The sequence below is a fragment of the Haliotis rufescens genome, unplaced genomic scaffold (assembly GCF_023055435.1).
Source record: "Haliotis rufescens isolate VD_foot unplaced genomic scaffold, xgHalRufe1.0.p SCAF_62, whole genome shotgun sequence".
In the NCBI taxonomy this organism is placed as follows: Eukaryota; Metazoa; Mollusca; class Gastropoda; order Lepetellida; family Haliotidae; genus Haliotis; species Haliotis rufescens.
The window spans coordinates 1,225,227-1,249,256 of NW_025964353.1; the positions used below are offsets into that span (position 1 = coordinate 1,225,227).

At 40.1% G+C, this 24,030-nt stretch overlaps 2 protein-coding genes across 5 annotated transcripts; both read right to left on the minus strand.

Annotated features, from left to right (window-relative positions):
* Positions 1-1,334: 1,334 nt before the first annotated feature.
* On the minus strand, positions 1,335-10,739 carry LOC124110844 (beta-lactamase domain-containing protein 2-like). 4 transcript variants are annotated; one of them, XM_046470292.2, is made up of 9 exons: positions 10,653-10,739; positions 10,054-10,141; positions 9,384-9,575; positions 8,527-8,626; positions 8,005-8,110; positions 7,558-7,680; positions 5,676-5,842; positions 4,399-4,653; positions 1,335-2,872 (listed from the first exon to the last, which is right to left on the minus strand). In XM_046470292.2, the coding sequence occupies exons 2-9, from the start codon at positions 10,128-10,130 to the stop codon at positions 2,624-2,626; spliced, it is 1,269 nt and encodes a 422-aa protein (XP_046326248.1). In that variant the 5' UTR covers positions 10,131-10,141; positions 10,653-10,739; the 3' UTR covers positions 1,335-2,623. The 4 variants fall into 4 exon arrangements, with proteins under 4 accessions (XP_046326248.1, XP_046326250.1, XP_046326251.1 ...); XM_046470294.2 differs by having other exon boundaries at positions 10,406-10,727; XM_046470295.2 differs by having other exon boundaries at positions 10,703-10,725.
* Positions 10,740-12,399: 1,660 nt separating this feature from the next.
* LOC124110802 (putative gustatory receptor 28b) lies at positions 12,400-17,977 on the minus strand. The gene is made up of 4 exons (XM_046470222.2): positions 16,039-17,977; positions 15,305-15,373; positions 14,129-14,218; positions 12,400-12,721 (listed from the first exon to the last, which is right to left on the minus strand). The coding sequence occupies exons 1-4, from the start codon at positions 17,026-17,028 to the stop codon at positions 12,659-12,661; spliced, it is 1,212 nt and encodes a 403-aa protein (XP_046326178.2). The 5' UTR covers positions 17,029-17,977; the 3' UTR covers positions 12,400-12,658.
* Between the last annotated feature and the right edge of the window lie 6,053 nt (positions 17,978-24,030).

The window sequence follows — 24,030 nt, forward strand, 5'->3', positions numbered from 1 at the left end:
AGCGCTTGACATGCTAACACTGTGTGGAGCTTGCCATGGCTGGATCTCAAAGCTGGCAGTTTTCTTAATTTTGGATTTAGCTTTCTACAGGTTCATGCTATAATTATTTTATACAATATTATGTATTAGAGCCTATTAATAATAATAATTTAATAGTTATGTACACCTTTCTTTATACATAATGTTAACTTAATGTAAAAGTAGCTGTGCAAATCTCACACTTTACTTTACGTTTTGAGATTATTGCTCCGAAATAATGGTGAAAACACTCATGCTTTGGGTATGGGAAAAGTGAGTAAGTGCAAGGTCTGTGAGGTTATCTGAACGACTTACTGTATGTCTCAACATGAATACCTCCCAGACATGTATGGCAGAGGCACAGAGGGAGATTTTATGACGCTTCATGTGATTTCTGGTAGCGAAATGTGCAAATCTTGCATGAGGGGTTATCTCCCATGAAAAGCATTTGCCAGACAGACTTCTCCCAGTCCATACGAGTACTGATGTTTTGATTGATTGATTGTGTATGGTTTTATGCCGCTTTTAGCAATGTTCCAGCAATATTATGCCTGGGGACACCAGAAATGGACTTCACACATTGGAGTACTGATGTATAAAGTATTATTGATTGTTGTGCTGCCATGTCTATGTCATGACGTGATGAAGTACAAGCAAGTGTGGTCTACCACCTGACACACGAGGGTGGCTGAAAAGTTCTAAGTCGAACTATGATGGACTGCGTTGATGGATTTGGTTGATAATTATTTTTCAATATAATCCCCTCCGAGGTCCACACACTTCCGTAAACAATGCTGGAGTGCCAGGATCGCTGGTGGTGCATAAAGTCCTCCTCAGAAGAAAGATATCATTTGCATAATTCATGCAAGACAGTCCTTTCCTCAAGTTTGGGAAGAGGTGGAAATCTGCAGGCTGCCTTCATATAGCTGGAGTGTTGCTGACTGCACCATTCAATAACAACACTGTAAACATATGTACATAGTGTAGATACAAGTATTGACAATGATGTCCGATCACGAAGTAACATAGGGGCGGTGGGGTAGCCTTGTGGTTAAAGCGTTCGCTCGTCACACCAAAGACCCGGGTTCGATTCCCAAGATGGGTACAATGTGTGAAGCCCATTTCTAGTGTCCCCCGCCGTGATATTGCGGGAATATTGCTAAAAGCGGCGTAAAACAATACTCACTCACTCACATAGTAACATAGCACTAACAGGCCTGTGAAGTACTGGTATTGTAATGGCACATAATGCCACATACTGACCAGATTTTCCACACAAGACGTAAGTGATACTGGAACTGAATACAACAAAGCGCAAAATCTTCAATATTTTATTACATAATAAATTAGACATTTCATATGATTCACATAATTTTATAAAAATAGCAATGGTGCAAAGGAAAACATACATCATTCTACCTTAAAATGAAATACATATGTGATATAGATATTTATAGAGATAGTGATTATCTGATTTTCTTATACCGGTAGGCACTGACATGTCAAGGTACAATACTCATAACATCATTTCTGCATTACAGCACATTCATACTACTCAACATTTGCTAAGGACCAACATCTTCGTCTTTAGTCTTCGTAAATGTGGAGGAGTTTATTATGGTGTAATTCGACTCTTTCATCGGGTGATTGACAACCACTGTCGTCATCAGGCCAAGCTTGTACTTCCCCAAATCCTTCTGGCAATGCATGGTTAGGTCAGCTTCAATCGATCTACCTTTCAGTAAGGTACCCAAGACATCTGTGTATTCTGCTTAGTGTACCCAAGACATCTGTGTATTCTGCTTAATATATATCCAACGATCAATATAACCCAAGATATTTGACTTTAAAAACTTGCATATTTCATTGATTGATTTAATACATCTCTGGACCAGATATATATATGTAATATACATACAGTAACTTGCAAATATTTATGTGTTTTTTGTCATGAGTAGACAACAACAACTGATCATAATATTAGTGCTTGTAATAAAAACTCAGAAACAAGACCAACCTTCTTTTTTAAACAACACTTTATTAAAAGTGGAAACATTTATAGAATTTCTATGGCCTGGAAGTCGCACAGATTAGTTTTTAACAAAGTGGACTGGTATAAATACCTGTGTCTTGAGGAACACCGTCTGCATCATATATTGCCTATAGAATTGCAACCTGTTGTTATTGTGTTTCTCCCACCAACAGCATCATACATGATTAAGTCCAAGATCCACATAACAGAAACAAATACACAATGCATTCTGTGACATGATGTGCCAAGTTATGTAGCCTAGGAACAATTTTCATCCGGGAATTACAATTTCATAGACACACACAAACTTCCTTTATCAATTCCAAATCGAAATCCTGTTATTTCAAACACACAATCAAACTTCCTTATCAATTCCATATCACAATTCTGATATCTCAAACACACAATCAAACTTCCTTATCAATTCCATATCACAATTCTGATATCTCAAACACACAATCAAACTTCCTTATCAATTCCACATCACAATTCAGATATCTCAAACACACAATCAAACTTCCTTATCAATTCCATATCACAATTCTGATATCTCAAACACACAAACATCCTTCATCATAGTTTGCTGTGTGGGGGCTGGAGGTTGTCAGAGAAGGAGCTGTATGTCTTCCTCTCGTATATCACTCCTTCCACCTTCAGAACACACTGGAACAGAGCTTCGTACAGAGGCAACCATTTTGACCTCTTTGTCACAGTAGCAAGAGGGTCGAGGAAGTTCGAGACATAGGCGAAGCCGACGTGATGTTTGGTATCTGCCGCGGCGAACTGACCTCCGAAACCTCCATGACCAACCATGTAGTGAACCTGAACAAAGTGAAACCCCATTAATCTGGACGTAACCTTCCCAGTGACATTGTCCGGTGCAACAAATGTCTGGATTAATGAATCATGGACACAGAGTTATCTCCCTTGATCTGACTTGAAATACAGTGTTTGTTTTTTGCCTTTTTATGATGATATTCAGACAAGTATAAGACAGAAGACTTGTCCTCTACAATTTCAAACTGATTAACTTTTAAAGGTGCAAGAACATTATCTGTAGCTGATACATTTTGTGTCCTCTACAAACAAGATGTTGGACAGCCAAGTATCAAACAACGGTCCATGGACAGAAGGACTGTGCACGAAAACGCAGCAGTAAAAACAGTGTGCCAAAACACACCCAAACAAACATTCAATGGACATGAAAAAGTGTTTCACATGCAAGAGGCACTTAACATGTTATGCGACTGTTGTTTTGAGTTGAGTTTGTGCAAAAGTTGTCAGGTGGCAACATGTGCTTATAGTTTAGTCCCAAGACGGGATTTAGGATAGAAACGTTGTTATAAAAAAACATAGTAACTGAGTTCACATATAAAAAGTGAACTTATCCACAATTAGTTGAGAAACATTGTGCATTATCAGAAAATAGTGTAATTGATTAGATACATTAAAAGTATGAACTTTTTTCAATAGTTTATTGTTTTGAATTTAGGGGTTATCTTCACTCCAGTCAATCCTAAGTGACTGGTGGGCACCACAGTTTGTGATGTAGCAGTTTTACGTGCACACCAATGTTTCCGAGCTATGTTCAAGGATACGCTTGTAGGTGTCCTTGACGAAACTAGTTGCAGGCAAAAGTTGTGCTGTAAATTTTAAGCTTTATTGTTTGAACTTTCTTTGGGATCTCTGGGCATCTATTCTGAGAAGATGGCTGAGATTACCCATAGGAATGTGTAGCAGTACACAAATGAAACTAGTTTTTAATAAGTCATGTATCCTCCAACACCAAATGTAATAAATAACATAATTTGTCTGTAGCAATATTTACAATTCCTGTGAATTACCCGCAGTTTTTGTTCAATATCTGTGCACACTGAAGTGTTATTTGTTTTCCACTGTAGAATAGTACTCAATCAATGAAAAAAAAGACACTTTCCATGCTTCTCTAACAATGACATTCAGATTTCAGAAATACTGTATTCGACGTTATAAGTGCCCATGCCGATATTTGCTAATATATTGGCTAGTGAACAATCCCAATTAGCACCCCTTCCAATTGATCAATGTACACAAGACTTATATATTCGCATATAATATGCACTCATGTGTTATATGCACCCTTAATTATGGGCAATTAAATTCTGAAAAAGATATATCTGTTGTATATGAACATTTCAGGCTGTCAGCATAAACCACGACATTTATCTTTCAACTCTGTTTTTTTCCACCAAAATAATATTCTAATAAGAGCCCCCATATGTCTAATTTTGAGACTTCGAATACAATAGATTACCCCTGTAGATCAAAATGCCCAGAAGGAACAGCATTAATATTTATGTCCTCTGTACCTGGCCCGCCTCCACTACAGGTAGTAAACTTGTGCCGAGGCTGTAAATGTCACTCCCTCCATACGTTTTGTCCACACCCCATGACAACGGAATCTGCAGCCGCTCTGTCGCATCAGGGGAGATAATCCTACGTCCATTACTGTCTGCCCCGTTGGCCAGGATGCTGTGAAACTTGGCAACAGCCCTGGCAGTGCCGACCCCGTGAGATGATCCACAGGGAACGTCCATGAAGTCGGGGTCATGCAGACACTGAGTCTGGCAACAAAACAGACAATTGTCTGAATAAGCCGTTGAGGAAGCACAGGAGTCATACACAATGCTCATTCATTAAACTTTGTCTCCTCCCTCTACAGTCCCCACCTGGCACCCAATCTGTCCTGGAATCCACATCTTGGAACCAATACACTGCCTCAGGTGCCAACTGTGGACTTGCAATCTGATAGGAATATAACTCTGTGCCACAATCTGATTGGTCAAAAATTTATGTTAAATAGGATTCAAAACCCTGAAATCTTGTGGATTTCACCCTGTGTAGGAATGATTTCCTGGAGAAGTACCACATCCCAAATTTAAGGAAACATGGCGATATGAATATTGCATCTACTGAGCCATTTATTTGTCATTCTTAAATATAGCTATTAACAAACAAAAAGCAAACCTAAGTACAATGAGAACTGGGTATTGACGGTTTGACACTAGCTTCCTTATATATATCCAAAAATATTTGCAGAGAAACGTCCAGGAGTGTATCAACCAGTGAGTGAGTGAGTGTGAGAGAGAGAGAGTGAGTGAGTGAGTATGGTTTTACGCCACTTTATCAATATGCCAGCAATATCACGGCAGGGGACACCAGATACTGGCTTCACTCATTGTACCCATGTCAGGAATCGAACCCGGTGATGAGCAAATGCTTTAACCACCAGGCTACCTGACCGCCCCTGCCTCTCAAGTGGTTTCAGAAGCAATCAAACTGTAAATGTGATTAATATATGTCAGAAAAACAGCCATATTTGGACATTAATTTATCAGTAAAAGTGTAAATCTGAAAACACATAAGATTAAAATGTACAATCTCTTAGGGCCCCGTTCCTCAAAGCAATCTTAGCGCTACAATGATCGTAAGACTATGCTAAAGTATGGGATTTACGATCACCTTAGTGCTAAGATCGCTTTGAGGAACAGGGCCGAGGGCTTATCACCGACCACATATAACTGTGACCAGCAGTCAAACAACCAGCCACATCTGTTGTTTATTTACACATTCCATGTGGACTCACTCTCCTCCAGTCCCGTGGGTTTTTCATGGTCAGACTGAAGATATAAGGGTCCCCAGCAAAGTTGCCGTTTTTGTTGCCATAGTAATCCCGGAGTGCCTGCATCTCAACATGGAGGCGTGTGGCCCGGTGCTGGAGCTGCCTTGGCATCCCGATGTTGAAGTCAATGTCTAAAGATGGAAACATGGATGGAAATTCAAAACTTACGATAAGCAGGAAATCTCTAAATGTTATCTTATCTTTTAATCATATTTTCATTCTGTACATAATCACATTTTAAGACTTCTATCATGCTTACAAGCAGTTGTTCGGTAGGTAAGCTATATATAACAGACTGTGTCCCATGGAGAGGCAGTAATAAAGGGCAGTATGCTTTCATTCCCTGTGTGGTCGTCAGACAGGCAAGCATGCCATCGTCCATCTTCCTGAGGACAGGGTGTCCACTAGCATATATCAACATTTTCTTGAGTATAGTGTGCACTTTTTCCAAAAAAACCACAGCTGTGTAGAAGGGGGTGCGCATAATACACGCCATAATGAGTTTTGATGGGTTTTTTCCCAAACCGAAAGACATTACCGTGAGCTCGTAACACCGGAAATACCATGTCAACAAATCCATACTGAAGTACACAAATTAATCATGTAATTACACTGTCTGGCTATAAAAAGTGTTAGGTAAATGGTATACAATAGGTAGTTTTCAGACTTTGATATAGGCTAGTGGACACTCTTGCCTCCATCTTCCCGAGACAAGAGAGCTAACTGACTGTAAAAGTCCAGTTTCCACCCTTGCTGAACAAGGCAGGAATTTCTTGGTTCAATCCAAGTGCCACCAGTGGTATTATGAGTTATGTCCCTCCTATTGACCAATCATATTCCTCCTCTCATATCATTTGCAATTGCTTCAAACAAAATGGCAGTGCCCAGTCAAGACGAACTGATCAATAACCAAAATCAATATATGATAAAACAAGTCTTACTTTGTGAATTGCATCAAATCACGGGAGCCTTGGTTAAATACATGAAAAGATTTGGAAAATATCTGTTGATGCCAAGTTGGTGGTACACATGCTTTGCAAATCCTTTAATCGACTGAAATTTGCACTATAGTTTACGCACTGGGTGTCAATTTCATTACATGATTTTGATTGGACTATGCTTAAACTCGTTAGTCCAACCAAAATATAACTCCACAATTTCAGCCTAGTTCAGCAAGGGAGGAAACTGGACTTTTATAGTCGGTTAACGCCCTTGCCTCTGGAAGATGTTCATTCATGGCCCGGAACAATGAAACATTTAAACAGTCAGATGGCATGAACTTGTAGGCCTCCTTTACCACAATTACCCCAGAAATACGACAAAAGGCAGAAGATCATGTCCCCTGAGAAGGTGAAGAGAGGTGAAACAGAGTTCAAGATTATTCCACTTACATAGTGACATGTACCATCTCCTAATGTCTTTGTGTATGACACACCCGGGGATGGAACCACCAGGGACATGCTCTATCACTTACATAGCGACATGAAACGACATGTACCATCTCCTAATGTCTTTTTGTATGACACACCCGGAGATGGAACCAGGCACATGCCCTATCAAGTCCATGTGATTTGCTCTTCTGCCCAGACCTTACTGTAATGATAAAGTCCTAAATAAAGCAAGTCTACATTTTTCCAAGGTTCAGGGTCTGAATCTCCAATCTCACTGGGGCTCCTTTTCAATTAAAATGTAGTTGTTTGTTTCTATAAACATTACACATTTCAGACACTTATTGGTCTAATGCTCTGTACACTAGACCACCATTGAACAGCGGACTAGGACCGGTGTAAACATCAGTCAGTTCTACCAGACATCTTCCAACTGTGTGCACCATGTCACATCTTACCAAAAGGCTTTGCTATTTCCTCATCAAAGTACTGAGCTAGACTTCGTCTCCCTGGGTCGGTACGCCTCACGATCTGATCCAGGTACAGAGCAAATGTGATTGGATGATACCCATGATGCTTCCCTGCAACAAATTATGTTTTTTTAGGTTTGATATTTTATCTCGGTCTTAGCACTGCAATCTGACAGTTTCGTGTATTAAAAATTTCCAGATTTCACAAGGAGAGGTTTTCATTGTATTAATAATATTTCAGAATCATTTCATACAAAGATGTATTCAGTTTGATCAAAATTTAATGAAATTTATTTCAAACAATATTGATAAGTTATGGATTAAAAAAGACAAAGGTGCAAAAATTATTATTTCAAAATGCTGCACATAGATATTTCTTGAGGGTTTTTTTCAGGAAAGTTGAACTAACAGAAACTATATGCTACTTAATTTTACCTGGTTCCCAAAGAGGCCTTGCTCGGGCTAGAACAACACCAAGGCGATGAGGATCATTTCGTAACCATGACAACTGATATGGTTCTTCTAGATCGGCTAAACCTGACTGAAACCGAGTATACATAAAATAGGACAGTAAAATACCCATGTCCAGTAACAAATAATGTCTGTGATTTTAATATTATATTCTCCTAAGTTCTATTTCATGTGGGAAAATGAAAAACAAAGCTTCAAGCGTTTGCAAAAACTATTTGTATTAGATACAAGGGAAGTCCCAACAGGGTTGATATATGTACACTGGCAAATGCGTGATTACCCTTGGGTTACAGATATAATTTGTGTGTAGACTACGCATTCCTGAAATGCTCCGATGATCTTATGACTCTATAAAAAAAGAATTATTAAAAGTTAGATTAAAGTGAAGCCCCACATTCTGATACCCTTATCCAAATATGACTGACTATATAGTTCTAAAATTGATCATAAACTCATGATTATAAACTCTGTTATCAAAATCAATACCCTGTTACTGATAAATGTCTCCAGAGTTATCTCCCCTTTGCCCTTTTCAGCAAATTCTGGCCAGTGCTTGGAGATTGGATCTTCATACCTCAGCAAGCCTCTGAAACAAAAGGATTTAATGTTGCAAAACCTCTGGAGTTGCCTTCAGCACATGTCATGGATATCAGCTTGTATAAAGTAGGGGGAAATGGTCTGCTACACCTCTATCATTTCCAACCCTCATCTCAAGTATTATCTTAATAACAACAACAACAACATATGCATTTGTATAGCGCAGTGTGTGCTTAAATATCTTACTGACTATAATGAATAGAAAACAATCTAATCATAAAACCTAAAAAAAGTTGTTTTTAAACTAATGTCAGAACTTATTACACAAACAAAGGGATTAAAAATGTCTGAGAAAGTTTTTAAATTTCTTTCTTTCTTTGGATTTGGATTGGTAATTGTCCCCAGTCTTTTCTCTCCCCTCGTATCACCGAAGTCTAATTTAGTTTCGAGTTGTGTTTAACACTGCTTTGAATAACATATTCAGTCATATCATTCTGTGTCAGCAGCAAAGCCCAACATGCCCAAAGTGATACAGATCTTTAGGTGTATCACAAAGATGAAATCCACGAGTACAGGAAAGGGTCTGACACACAAAGGTCAACATCCAAGGTTCCATGATCAGCAGATCCTGGCATGGATAAGGGACATTATTCTCCACAGCAAATTGTGGTGACTTGCACCATCTGGGCCCCTCTTATGTTATCACTACATTGACAAACTATTGGGTAATATTGAAAACTACTACAATATATCAAAATTACTTCCTAAAGGTTTTCAAGAAAACATCCCCAATCCACCAAACTTACCTGTCAACGAGGTGGGCCACTACAACCGATGACACACTCTTTGTTGTTGAGAAGAAGAAGGATGCTGTGTCTTCCTTCCACAGACGGAGAGACTCCTTGTCTGCCCAGCCACCCCACACGTTCACAACAAGCTCCCCCTGGTGGTAGGCGGCAAAACTACCCCCCTCCTCACTGCCAGACTCCAGGCTGTTTCTGAATTATTAAAACAATCATTTCCAAAAATAAGTGTAAGAACTGTCAAAAAAGTAATAAGAAATCACTCACCTCAATTATAAAGTCAAAAATTGGTAATCCATGATTTTCAAAACTACCTAATCCACCAAACCAGCCTTCCGTCAGTGACCACAGTGACATTATCTAGACAGATCGAAATGGGAGTTGGATGATATGAAAGGAATTGTCATAGTGAGTGAGTGAATGTTGTTTTACACCACAGTCAGAAATGTTCCAACAATATTAAAATAAAATAATTATGGATAAAAAAAAACTATAGTGGTGAATAGTTTGAGTAATAACCAATGCTTTTTAGGCACAATGAATCATCCATTTAAGACATGATATTCATTTGATACTTTACTTTGTGTGTAAACTTAGCTGAAGTTTAACAGAAAGGACATAGAGCAAAGTTCACAGTCATGTTTAATGTCTGCCAATGAGAACAACCACTTACTTGAACACTTCCCAAACCAGTTCAAAGCCTGGCTTAATAAAGCCCTGGGGACGTTTAGAAAGCATCCTTGTTCCCATTATGTGGCTTACTAAATAAAATAATATATATCAATATACAATAGAAAAGATAGTACAACTATAGGAAATCTTGGAAATTTTGTTATGGGCATTACTTAGAATTTGACGGATGACAAAGTAGACACAATTTATCGATAACAACTTCTTCAATACTGTAAAGGCGACGTTTCGGTATACCTTATACTTACCTTATTACAGTATTAAAGAAGTTGTTATCCATAAATTGTGTCTACTTTATATGAAATCTTGTTATTGTAATAATTGAAGTTTGATACCCTGGGAAGACAGTTAGGAATAGCGCTGACTTGTAAGTTACGGAAAACGTTGTCAAGCTTTTTGGAGGGTAACCCGTGAAATGACATTTAAGGACGGTAGGCCCCTGTACTTGTTTATGTAAATCCTTCCCTCCCAATACATCCTTACATCTACATGCAGTCAATTAATATCAGATAATGATTAAAACAGCGATCATAGAAAATTGGCGTCTTCTCCTGGAGTCTCTAACAACATCATAAACTTAACCGGAAAAACTGGATTATTTCACTAAAGAAGTTGTAGAAGACAGCTCATACGAAAGAGAACCTTTGCCCTTCGACAGGGGAGGTAACTCTAATTCTGACGATTCCGGAAAATACTTCATGCAGTCGCTTATAAGGATCGAATCTAGCCGATCATTTCGAAGTTTTGCTTATCACAAACCAAAGAAATAACAATTTTACACCGTCAGATATTCCATCATTGATATAACATTGATATTATCCAGAGAAATACATTTAGAAGAATATTTGGATAATAAACGGTGTCCGAATGAAGAGCCTGGATAACCGAAGCTACATGGTCTCGTACGCCATGTTTTGTCACTTGATTTAAGGGAAGGTCATACCAGAGACCATATAATATGGTCTCTGTTCATACTCGACGAGTATATCTAACAATTCGTAGGTATAAAATAAAGTTATGTGTTTTCAGATTTATTGTGTGTTATTGAGTTTCAAATGCTAACATCTGGTCAGATTAGGTCACCAGTACTTCATACACAGGTATATAACTTAGGCGTTAAATACTCAATAACACTCAATAAAACCGAAAAAACATAACTTTATTCTACACACACTTGCCAAGTGGTCGTCTGTTTGATCAAGATCTCATGTCGGCGGATTAACACCATCGCCAGCGTGCAGACCTTGAATCTACTGAAGTACTTCACTAATAACGTAGTTATCTACCGTATGCCAGCTGGACGCCATTTCAACAACATCTGCTGTCGACCGGGTGTATTCTTGTTTTCATGATCTTACCACAGCAACAGTCAACAATAAAAACATGACAGAGACTTATTTTGGTTTATTGTAACAAAGTTGGAAACGGGGAAAGTTAAGCAGTGCTTAAATGAACATTATCGACGAACGTCAAGCTCGCGTATTTAGTACATTATCAAATCACATCTAATTTCTGAAAAAAAATGTTTGTTTGTTCAATTTCCTTAAGACGATGTAAAGAAATGCTAAAAACTTCAGTGTGGCCGAGTCATGACCATTGGCACGTTGCCAACCATGATCCATGAGATCAGCCAATCAGGAGGCGCACCATTTCCCAGAGTGACCTGTGGGATAAGTACACCTATGTATTGGACGTGGAGTCATTAAGCCCACACTGGGATCAGCCATGAGTCACAGGCCCCCGTGAAGATCCGGGTTAGAATTCAGCAACCCATGCTTATCTCCCCGTGAAGATCCGGGTTAGAATTCAGCAACCCATACTTATCTCCCCGTGAAGATCCGGGTTAGAATTCAGCAATCCATGCTTTTCTCCCCGTGAAGATCCGGGTTAGAATTCAGCAATCCATGCTTATCTCTCCGTGAAGATCCGGGTTAGAATTCAGCAATCCATGCTTATCTCCCCGTGAAGATCCGGGTTAGAACTGGTCTTCAGCAACCCATCCGTGTCGTAAGTGGCGACTAACGGGATCTGATAATCAGGCTCGCTGACTTGGTTGATGAACGTCATCGTATCCCAATTGCTCATGATGTCAATCACTGGTTTGCCTGGTCTAGACTCCATTATGTACAGACCACCGTCAATAGGTCTTCAGCAACCCATGCTTGCCGTAAGGGCGATTATGCTTGTCGTAAGAGGCGACTAACGGGATCGGGTGGTCAGGCTCGCTGACTTGGTTGATACATGTCATCGTATCACAATTGCGTGGATCGATGTTCATGATGTCATCACTGAATTGTCTGGTCCAGACTCGATTATTAACAGACCGCCGTCATATAGCTGGAATATTGCTGAGTGCGGCGTTAAACGACAAAACAACCAACCAACCATAAAGCTGGAATATTGCTGAAAGCGGCGTTAAAAACAAGCAAACAAGCATTGGTCCTGGGTAAGATCCAGAATGCACACAGTAAGTTCTCCTCATGAATGTAGTGAACGCATCTGGTTGTTACTTGCTGTAACCGACGAAGCCACAGAAGCCGCTGTTGATGCCGTGGACGTGGATGGAGGAGGGACAGCGTTGCATCACTTCAGTCGCTCCCCGGCTTGAACTGGATGATGACTACAGTGTATGTGATGATTGTGCCCACAAACTGAAACACACAAGAGACTAACACCTTAATGCCAACACTGCGGTATCACTGCACCGTATTACAATGGTAGGCAGTTTGAACTGGGTCTACTAACAAGACATCATGCTCCACTACTGTTCGACATTTTTTTCCGAATGACAGATCTTCTTTCACTGCCAATGAAAACCTTTATAAACATTTCCATTGTTCACGTCCGTGATCGATAACCCATTCCCTACCCCACCCGCACCTAAAATCAAGCACATCCCCAAGAAATGATGGTATCTTTACCAGTCGTCTATAAACGTTAGATCACTGTTGGTTTATATCACATCTCATTTTCTCTCATACATTTTGAATAAGCAACTGTATAAAGAGAACACATTACACAAACACAATTCGGTTATGACGAACTATAGTGACAAATAATCAAGAAATTGGTTAAAGCGAATATATTCGATTATAAAGAACCATAAACCACAAATGCCTTTGAAATTCGGTGTTTTCAGAGTTGACCATTTTGTATTAGGTTCACGTAATTTCTTAAAGGGCAAGTAGAGTCAACAAAGCAACTTTGCAGATTTTAATACTTTAGGGCAAATTTAATCGCAAATGCTTGATCAAACTTATATTTGGAAAACAGAAATAGCGTAAAACAGGCGATAAATAAATTACAGGCGACGTCGTCCCCAAAACGAAACATACCGCCATTGAGGGGATTCCCCTTACTGGGGTTACAACGGGACCCCAGTGTTTGCCGCGCAACGCAATTACAACGATCATGACGACCAGGCCGACGCCTAGTGTGCCTGATTTCTGCCTCATTTTGTTTTATATACATCATGTCTTTTTTTCTGTCGGTTCATCCATTCGATTAACGTGTCCACAACTTATGTCACCTTCGTAGCAACACTGAAGATGCCTTGAGTCGTTTAATCAGGGGATTAATCCGTGAGAGACATTTATTGTGTGGAACTGGGCCGAGGACACCAGGTGTTTTCTTATACCCACACAGGATGTTAGTAATAAAAACGCTAACCGATTGCTAATTGTTATATTAATTATTGACAATATCAAGATCAAAGGTCGTTTCACACATTCAACATTGTATGCAATGTTGTTATTTTTGTAGGATTGACAGAAATAGTAGAAACAGTCAATGTATAACGGCTAATAATCAGCCAATGAAAAGCTTTCAGGCCCCGCCCCCTAATAGGTTTGTTTTGGAAGCCAATTACAGGGCGTGTGATTTCATCACTTTCACTTGGACACTTAAATACTTCGACGAATATTGTGAAAATCTCTCTCTCGGAAATTGACTTAATGTATCTGGGAAAATTGATATTCACAACAAAACTGCAATCATTTTTTTTCACTTTACTTGCCCTTTATAGAACGGGATGTTCGAAGTAGCATTTATCTACCAACCGTTACGATTGTTGGTTTGTCTATGACAAACAGCCCCATCGCCGTGAAGCCGATCGGGTGGCTGGTCAGCTGACTCACAAACATACAGGCCTGCGGCGAGAGATGAACATGTCCTAGATACCAATTATAGTTCAGCCATACATTGTCTAGGTTTTTCGTAAACTATCACAGAGAGTCAAAGTTTCATCACTGAAAAAATATGTATATGACACATCTTAACAGTTGTGTCTAGTGTTTATATGGACAGCCGTGTTTCATGGGCATGTGGGATAATGCAATGTCCACAAGTGGGTGGCTGTTATTCCGCGCCGCTCAGCAATAGTACGGTCATGTTACGGCGGCAAAACAAAACCACTGACTGAGCGCATAATCAAGGATCCACATCGAGGCCTAATAGTGTATGAGACACTCAATCAGCCAAGTCATGATGTCGGACCACGCAATCAGCCAAGTCATGATGTCGGCCCAAGCAATCAGCCAAGTCATGATGTCGGACCACGCAATCAGCCAAGTCATGATGTCGGACCATGCAATCAGCCAAGTCATACCAAAAGAAGTTTAAGGATGACACTTGTTGTTACTCTGCCTGGCGCTCGGCATAAAGGGGGATAAAACAAGAACTGGCTGGCTCGGTGTCAATATAATGTGTCTCAATAGGGTATCCATGTTAAACTGCGGCATGGTATCTCGATCAATGGGCGAGCGCTATTAAACCGGCGTATGTCCGGACTAATACAAGCTGCCACCCACCCACCCACACGCACGCACGCACGCACGCACGCACGCACACACACACACACACACACACACACACACACACACACACACACACACACACGCGTGCGCGCGTGCGTGTGTGTGCAGGGTGTGGGTTGCAACTTGTATTAGTCCGGACTTACGCCTGTTTAAAAGCGCTCGCCCACTGATCGAGATACCATGCCGCAGTTTAACATGGATACACATTACACATATATATTGACACCGAGCCAACCGGTTGTTTTATCCCCCTTTTTGACCAGCGCCAGGCAGGTCAACAAGAAGTACCATCTTTAAACTTCTTTTGGTATGACGCGGCTGAGGCATTGCACTCCGGGCAGAAGGTGTATCCACTCCACCAAGGATGCGGCACGTAAAGATTAAGAGCGGATAACCTAAGGTAGCGAAGACGGTATTCACCTGCTGGCTTTGTTCTGAAGTAAATCTGTGCAGGTCAACCCCAAAGATTTGCCACAGGGAGGCATGGGCCTACAAAAGTAATAAAGTTACGTTATATTGTACCGCAAAAATATAAACCCTTAAAACTTATTTTCAGTTATTATCTAAATTATTATTGGGGTAGTCCTTTCACCTTCACAAGCATATCTAACCCGGTCTCTAATTAAGACAGGTGTTACTTTAGCCCTTTTGACCTATATCTCATGGCCAAGTCCATAAGGATGGCTAACATTAGTGAAAAGGGTTGATTTTTCGAACTTAAAGAGAAAACAAGAATATAAAAGCCGTTACCCATACCATATAGTTGTACTGTACTGTATTTTTCCTGTGTCACTCCTGATAAAATCAGCCTTGCTCATGTTCAAATATTAGCAAAAAGAGTAAAGAGAGGCTTTGAAATCAGCTGTCTTTGACGCCCTTAGCCTTACCTATACATTTAGTGTGTTTATTAAAGTCCAATTAAAACACATACGTATTGAAATGGACAAGGTCTAAAACTCATGCAATATTACTTTTATAACGATTTCGTCCTGCTTATTTCTTAATGATGCTGTTCCTGTGGACCAACGGTGGTCTTATCGTACTTTGTCCTTTGATCTCATCTTCGAAAACAACATGTCACCTCAATGCAATACCATTGCCTGTTACATTCTTAAAAAGAAAGGGACACCAAGAATTGATTCATTCCAACTTACATAATGGTTGACGAGCGCCCCACAGACGAAGACCACCAACAGTTGTAGGACGGCTAGGGACACCGACCACCAGACGGCGAAGAACTTAAACATCTCAATGCTCTCAAATATCACGAAGTAAAGCGTGAACACGATCAGTGGAATTACCGTTCCAATAGTAATCAGTACATAAACTGAAAAGATTGCGTTGGCTTTCTCTAGTAGCAGGCAGACTCTGTGATGCTGCAAACGAAAGATTTCAAGGTCACCACGACAGCAGCCATCTTGGTTCACAACGTTGGACAGTCGGGTGTTGAGGTCGGTAAAGGAGCGGTACAAGATGTAGCTGAGGAGGACGAACAGACTCATCAACAGATACCAGGACGACACGAAATAGAAGTACACAATTGCTAGGAAAATCTTAAGAATGACGAAAGCTCCAAAGCTTGTGCCATCAAAAGGGGAGTCCGATACGAACAGATTCGCCAGCCCACCAAACGTAAAGGCACATCCGAGCCAGATGAAATAGGAGATGGACAAAGCTAGGCTGGCGTTCTTCAGGGATCTATACATGTCGAGGGAGACTTCGGACAGATAGGAGTCTAGATCGTATAGGAAATCTTCCACGAGGTGGCAACGGAAGAAGTTATTCGTGACAAAACACGCCGCTTGGAAGAACCAGACGGTCGAGACGATGACGTTGCAGAGAACTCCATTAAAGACAGTCATGTCTTTGAAGTACAACGTCGCGAAGCCAAAGTTGATCCACAGAATCAGCAGGACCGTTGAACAATAGATTTTACTTACAAAATCCTTTCTGTTGCGTTCACCCCTTTTGGGCTTGTAATACAGGAATCCTGTGAGACGGAGACAAGTTAGCAACACCTTGAGTTTCTGCTTGGCGTTTCCAACGGAATCGGAACACGCGGCTTGGATACTGAATACGGACTTGCATATTTCCGTTGCGTCCGATATGGAAAGTTTATTAGATGCCGAAGGATGTACTTGCATTATCCGGTGGATATGTGTGTATACCCAGTGATAGATTTGGTAATAGACCTTAGAATAGGTCAACTGTAACCACAATGCTGTAAGAGGAATGTCAGCACGCCAAATGTGCAAGCTCGGTCTTTGGGAACCGTGCAGTTATAACAAAAACGTCAGATTGACTTCACGAACAGTTTCGTTATGCGTCTACCAAGCCGCTTGTCTAAGAGAACCGACATACGCAAGTCACTGAGCTAAATATTTGCTTGGGTCCGTTCCTGTAGCAAATCACAGCACGAGTCTTTCAACAATTATTCTAATTTCTTCTGAACATTGAACACAGTGTTACTGGCAGGACACAAAGTTAAACAGACACAGGCGCCTCTCTGGATTAAAATCTCCCGCGATGGATCAGCCATATCCTTGAGGTGGTTTCTTGCATGCAATGTGTCAACTCTCCTACTTCCTCGCAGGAACAAACACTCACTTCTCATTGACAGATCCTCCAGCTGACATGATGACCGAGCTCCCATGTCACATCTATCTGCATGCAGGTGATGAAGCGTCATGGAAGAGCCATTGATTGGTTAGAGTCTTCAGGTACACATTGATTGGCTAGACTCTTCAGGTACACATTGATTGGTTAGAATCTTCAGGTACACATTCAAGAGGAACGTTTCATCGTCTGAGCTGCAGGGGAGCAGCATCTACCGTGAAATCTGGTTTGACTGATAGTTGTATTCGAGCTTCCTCACGTCCACTCGTTGAACACGTGGGAACAACATCGTGTTTAGTACTGTTAACATGAACTTGGGTATGACATAAAGTCCTGTCAGTGATTTCTTAAGTCCTATCGTTGACATGAACTGGGCTATGTGTCATTATCTGCAGCCTGTGAGAAGGTGCACCGGATGGCAGTACCGCAGTTAATTATCTAATCGAGCCAGAGGTAATTACGTGCATGTATTCGTGCTTTCCGGGGCCAAATGAAGGCGACATTTTTTGAGAATATTGATTTATGTGTATAACCTGGTGAAATGTGGAAGTTTCATTTGTTTACGGATGAATTGTTCTATGGAGAACGAAACTTCATAGATATGCTACCGGACGTTTTACACCCAGTGAAACATTTGGGACCACACATAAACTTTTGAAAATGTCTGTCATTCAATATTATTTATGAAATAGTTTACAGAATATGACACTATAAATGTACATTATTTTTGTTACACAAGCAAATTTACATTTTATCCTTCAAAGACTACGACCATCGCGTTCAGTTGAAATCAAATCAAATCGTATTTGGTACGTATGGTGTATGTAAATATTTCCTTCATATATTTTTTTTTTCGATATTTGTTTCAATAATTTAACTTCAAATCGCACCCCTTTTCTCAATGCTTTTGAGATTTGTGTTAAATAGTATTCGGGATTCAGAGGTGAGCAATGAGACTCAAGAGTGAGAAATTAGATCGTATTCGTGATTCAAGGGAGGAGTGGGTTGGCGCCCTCATTAACGGCACTTTATCATAATTAATACAAGAACCCAATTATTTGGAATACACTTAATTATTTAGTATCATTCTCCCAGACGTTCCCGGACGCTCCCGCACGTTATTTAGTTGGACCGGCATGGATGGATGTCAAGCGGCATAGGGCCAAGCAACACAGCGTTATAGCAACATGTGGAATGTTCTGTGATGTTCTTTGTGACACTGACCGCCTCCGTGGTCTAGTGGTAGAGCGTCCGCCCGGAGAGCGGAAGGTCAGGGGTTCGATCCCCGGCCGCGTCATACCAAAAGACGTTAAAAGATGGTACATGTTTGTACCCTGTCTGGCGCTCGCAGTCAGTATACTGTGTCTGAGTGGTGTATTCATGTTAAACTGCGGCATGGTATCTCAGTGGACAAGCACTATAAATCAGCATCAGTCCGGACTAGTACAAGCAGCCAAACACATATAGCCGTGCAATTAACCCAATTTCACCTCACCCCACCTTGTCCATAACGGACCATTGGGGGTCATGTAAAGATGTATAATCACATATAATGTTTCTTTCTTGAAATCGTTTCATCAGCAAAAGAGGAAAATATCAATTTCACAGATTATGAAATCTGATATGCTGATATGAGCAGACAAACATTTTGTATATAATAAACATACAAATCTCTATTAAGTACTAACGACTATGTTTGATACTCAGGCTGCCTCCGTGATCTAGAGGACAGATCTAGTGGACAGATCCTCTGTGGAGAGAGGAAGGTCGGGTTCTATCGCCACCCACATTATACTAAAAGATGTTAAAAGATATAGTTGCTGTTTCCCTGTCTGACGATTTGCATTATGGGGCTAAAACAAACACTGGTCAAATCGGAGTCAGTATACTGTGTCTGAGTGGGGTATCCATGTTAATCTGTGGCATGGTATCTCAGTGAGCAAGCACTATAAAACTTGTCCCTGTACAGAGTTGCGTCCCTTAGTCCACTGGGTCTACTGGTCATCCAAAGATTGTGTTTTTAGGAGACAAACAGTATGCGTTTTCAGATTTGCGGCTTTTCTTAAGTATTTCATGACCAGAAATTTCATTTTGAGCCAACGTTTATCATTATTTAAAATACAATAGTTATCCATTATTTTCTGAAGCCAGAGACCATATATGGTCTCTGCTGAAGCACACTCTCTCTCTACATGAATTCTCACTATTGTGAGACAGACAGAAACAGAAACCCCCCAGCTAAATCAAGGTTGTTCTTGTCCAATATTGTTCAAACTTATTATTTTATTAATGTGATATGCATTTCACCAAGCTGAAGGGCATGTTTTTCACATTCTGGATTGAATTTTTGTATAGAGTTACAAAAAAAAGTATTGATGCACAGTAAACATGGTACATAGTTTGTGAGATTTGCAAACTTCAATTCCCATTAGAGCACCAGCCAGATTGCACACGCACACGAACGCACGAACATGTGCACGCACGCACACACGCGCACGCACGCACGCACGCACGCACGCACACACACACACACACACACACACACACACACACACACACACACACACACACACACACACACACACACACACACACCATTTGTTTTACAATCCCATGTTCCCCCTAATAGAGTCTTTGGTCATGTCATGTGTTCAACTGAGTAAGCGGGTTGGGTTTAACACTGCTTTTAACAGTATTACAGTTATATCACGGCTTGTCAGCTTAATGTGGGAGGAAATTTTAAAACCCGAAATGATGCAGGTCTCAGTCGTCTACCACTTGGTGAAACCCAGGAGCACGGTTATGGCGCTGACAAACCTAGAAACATTATCGGGACGAAGGACGATTCAAACCCACAATGATATGTTTCTGGTGTGCCCAAGGGACGCAACTCTGTGAATCGCGGTGCCTTAGACGACTTGGCCACCCGGGCCCTGTGTGCTCAAGGGTTTCAACCAAGGTGTCCACATGTACCACACAAGGTGGTCTTACTCTTCGCTGACACACGTTCATAACTCAAAGTCCGTGCAGAATGGTACACTGAATTAAAGTTTACAAATAACAAAAGTCTTTGGACATCGATAGAAAATATATTTATGACTTGATAGACAACATGAGTACAAGTCTCAATCCACCAGGTGAGGAAACGGAATCAGTAATAGACAACTTTTACTTTTATCTTCGAGGTTTCATTTGATCACCGTTCTTCACATATCCAACCTATTCAGCTGTTAACTGGCAACATGTCGAAATTAACACAAATATTACATAAACAGTACATTCATTTCCAATTAAACATGCCTTAGAGTGAAAATATCCACTTTCACTGAATCTGTCACACCATAATTTACTATATCTTATTAATTTCTCATCAAAGAAATATTTCGATTTACAAGAAGAATTCAACATAGTTATCAGGATATGATTATGCAGGTAAGAATTTAAAAGTAACATAATTGCATCACATGAAAGTTTCTTTAGTTCATTTCAGTTCTTATATTGTGCAGAATACAGTGAATGTATTCTCAAATTATAAAAAAAAAATATACATGGGATTTTTGTTTTGAAACAAATTTAGGTTTTACTGAGATTTTGGCCTGTAATGTTTCAACAAATGCAAATATCAAACTGATAACTCCAGAAGAAGATTTGATTATCGGCCTTGTCATATGTTTGATGAAGCTATAGAACTAAAATAATCTGGGTGGGCATTGGGAATTTGATCTGCCATGTTATAATAGTTTCCCGGTTAATGATACTTCAATCTGAAAGTGGTCATGGTTGTATAAATACAGGGTTGGGATAAAATTGGCAACTACATTGACAGGTAGTTTTTCAGTTACTGAACTGCCAGACCTTTTATAAAGTCAATAAAGTGATACACAAATGACAAATATAGAATAAATACCCAACTAATTAGTATGAAAGCATACAACTCCACAAAATGCATCCACAATCATTCTAAAAACTCACATTTTGTAAATGAAATGCAGGAATATACAAAGTTCCAGTTACAACAATGTTCTGCACAGCACTACAGGGCTATTCTCCAGATTGCACCGTGAGCCGTACAAGGCAGTGAAACATGCAAGGGACAACACCACTAGAAGGCACTTGATGATGTAATGAATTAGGAGAAATATGAAATATTTACAGTCAAATACATGTATGAAGTTATGTTTATAAGGCCAAATAATAAAAAAGTGAGGTTTAATTTCTTTTGACAAAATAATGAATGCTCCCTTCTCCATGATCCATGGATGCATGTGGCGATGGTTCGCACCAGGGATCCGGAAATAAATTTTTGCCAATCGGACATCTGCATTTGGCCACGCCCACCTCATATCTGAGGTGCTGGATGTTCATGCATGAATAAAAGAAAAAACTCAAGTGTCACTTTCATAACATATATACATGATATATATATATACAATATTTTAGCAATTCAACGACACATAAATCTAATATATACAATGTCAACCTATCGGGATGTTGGTTTGACTAATTTAGCTATGGAACGGTTTCCACTGTATAGCTGTCGGTTGCTTCTAGTCTTCCTGCGTCGCATCGTCGGTGTTGGGTCAAAATCTGTCAATCCACAAAGCGATATACGCATAAGTCTGTCCAGTGTCTCTGATGTTAATCTACATCTCAGCCGGTCTTATCGAGGGTTTTGTTTAGAAAATCCCCTCTCACATTCTACGCTGGACACGGGCAGTACACGACCGATCTCCATGAGCTAAACAATATTTGGGAACTGATCGGGCAATTTGGAAGCATGCGCTTTACTCAATAGCTGTCGATATGTCAACCGTCTGTAGTTGAAGATTAAAGGACGAAATATTCCCCATTCTCGTTCTAAATGGTCTTTGTCGATATGGGTATGTCCTTGTCGTCTGCTGCCATAATGGATACCTAACCTGGAAATTCTCTTGTCCCCCATACATCACAGGTCCCCAGGTCACTAACTTTGTCAGGGAAATTTGTCGGGTCAAAGGTTCCAAACACAGAATACAATTCGTTGTCTGGAAACCTGTCAGTCACATTGTCAAACAGTATTCTTGCACATTGCTTTACTCTATCAGTCAGTGTCTTGTCGTGATGCGATCTTGTCATTGTCACATTTTCAAATTTGTGTTCTTCATGTGACCATAGTTCAAGTCATGAGCCAGTAGAGTCTTACTAACTGTGCCATTCATACCAAATATGTCCTGTAAAAACATGGTCTAGCTTGTATGTGGTCAACTGTCGTAGTAGGGAGTCTGCCATGATGTCTGTGTCTCTCGTGTCTTCTAGCATGGCAATAAGTGCACACACACACACAAAATACAAATTCTGCACAAATTTTGACACTGGAATTGAGAAGAAAACAAGGAATCTTAAAACTGAAAATGGGGATATCTGATGGTACGTTTCACAGTAATATCTTCACTGGAGGAGTGAAAGAGTTGAGCTTTATGAATATTTCAACAGAAACTGGCTTCACACATTGTACCATGTGGGGGAATTAAAACGTTGAAGAGCCAACATTGCGTGTTTTTCTTACCCAATGGCCCCTAATACTGTAAATCTGGAAATTAATGTGTCTCCAAATTAATATGACTGCTGACCCCAAGCCAAAAATGTGACTCAATACCAATGCGACTCCCCCACCCCATCCCATCCCCAGTTGAATGATGCATATCCTTACCTTAATCCAATCAAACAGCAAATAGCACCGCTTATTAGTGCTGAGTAGAGCACTTTTCGTAAAAACAATAAACAGTGCTTTCCTAAAAACAACACACAGTTTATATGTTTACTCTGTTGACTGGCATTAAGGAAGTTCAAAGGCAATAGAATAACTGAACCAACAACAGTTCACTGATTGGTATACAAAGAAGGTGTCAACAAGCTTGACACGAGTGGGTAGAACTTTTGATCACAGCAGTGATAACTCACCGGATGCCTATTGTGTAATTCCTTTTCTTTGAATGACATTGTTATATACTTGTTATAACTGCTGCTTAATAAACGGTGTTAGTGTTTATATTCAAGTTGGTATTTCCACTATCCAAAGTGTGCAGTGAGGCTGTGTTGTTGATAGTCATTGTGAGCAAAGACCAGTCACATTATTTGCATTTAATACACGCTCGCATAAATTTAAAGATTCACAGTACTGGATGAAGAGGGTACAATATTCAAGCACTCCAATCACAATGTTGTTCTTGTCCTGTGATACAAAATGGCTTGACGAGGTAGCAGCAGAAACAATTATCATAATGAAAGCAGTTATCATATTGTACAAACATAGAAACAATCAATGCTAGTCGTCTTGTATATAACACTTAAAGAAACAATTAAAGGTTGTGAAGAAATAAGGAGTAACATAAGTCGTGCAACATTTGACAAGAATCACACATGCCCTTGAAACCTCCAGAGTGCTGAATACTGTTAACATGTGGCGTCAACACAAAACAAAACACAACCAACATCATCACATCTACCCTACACAGGACACAACTGGGACATGGTGTCGCTGGTAAATATGG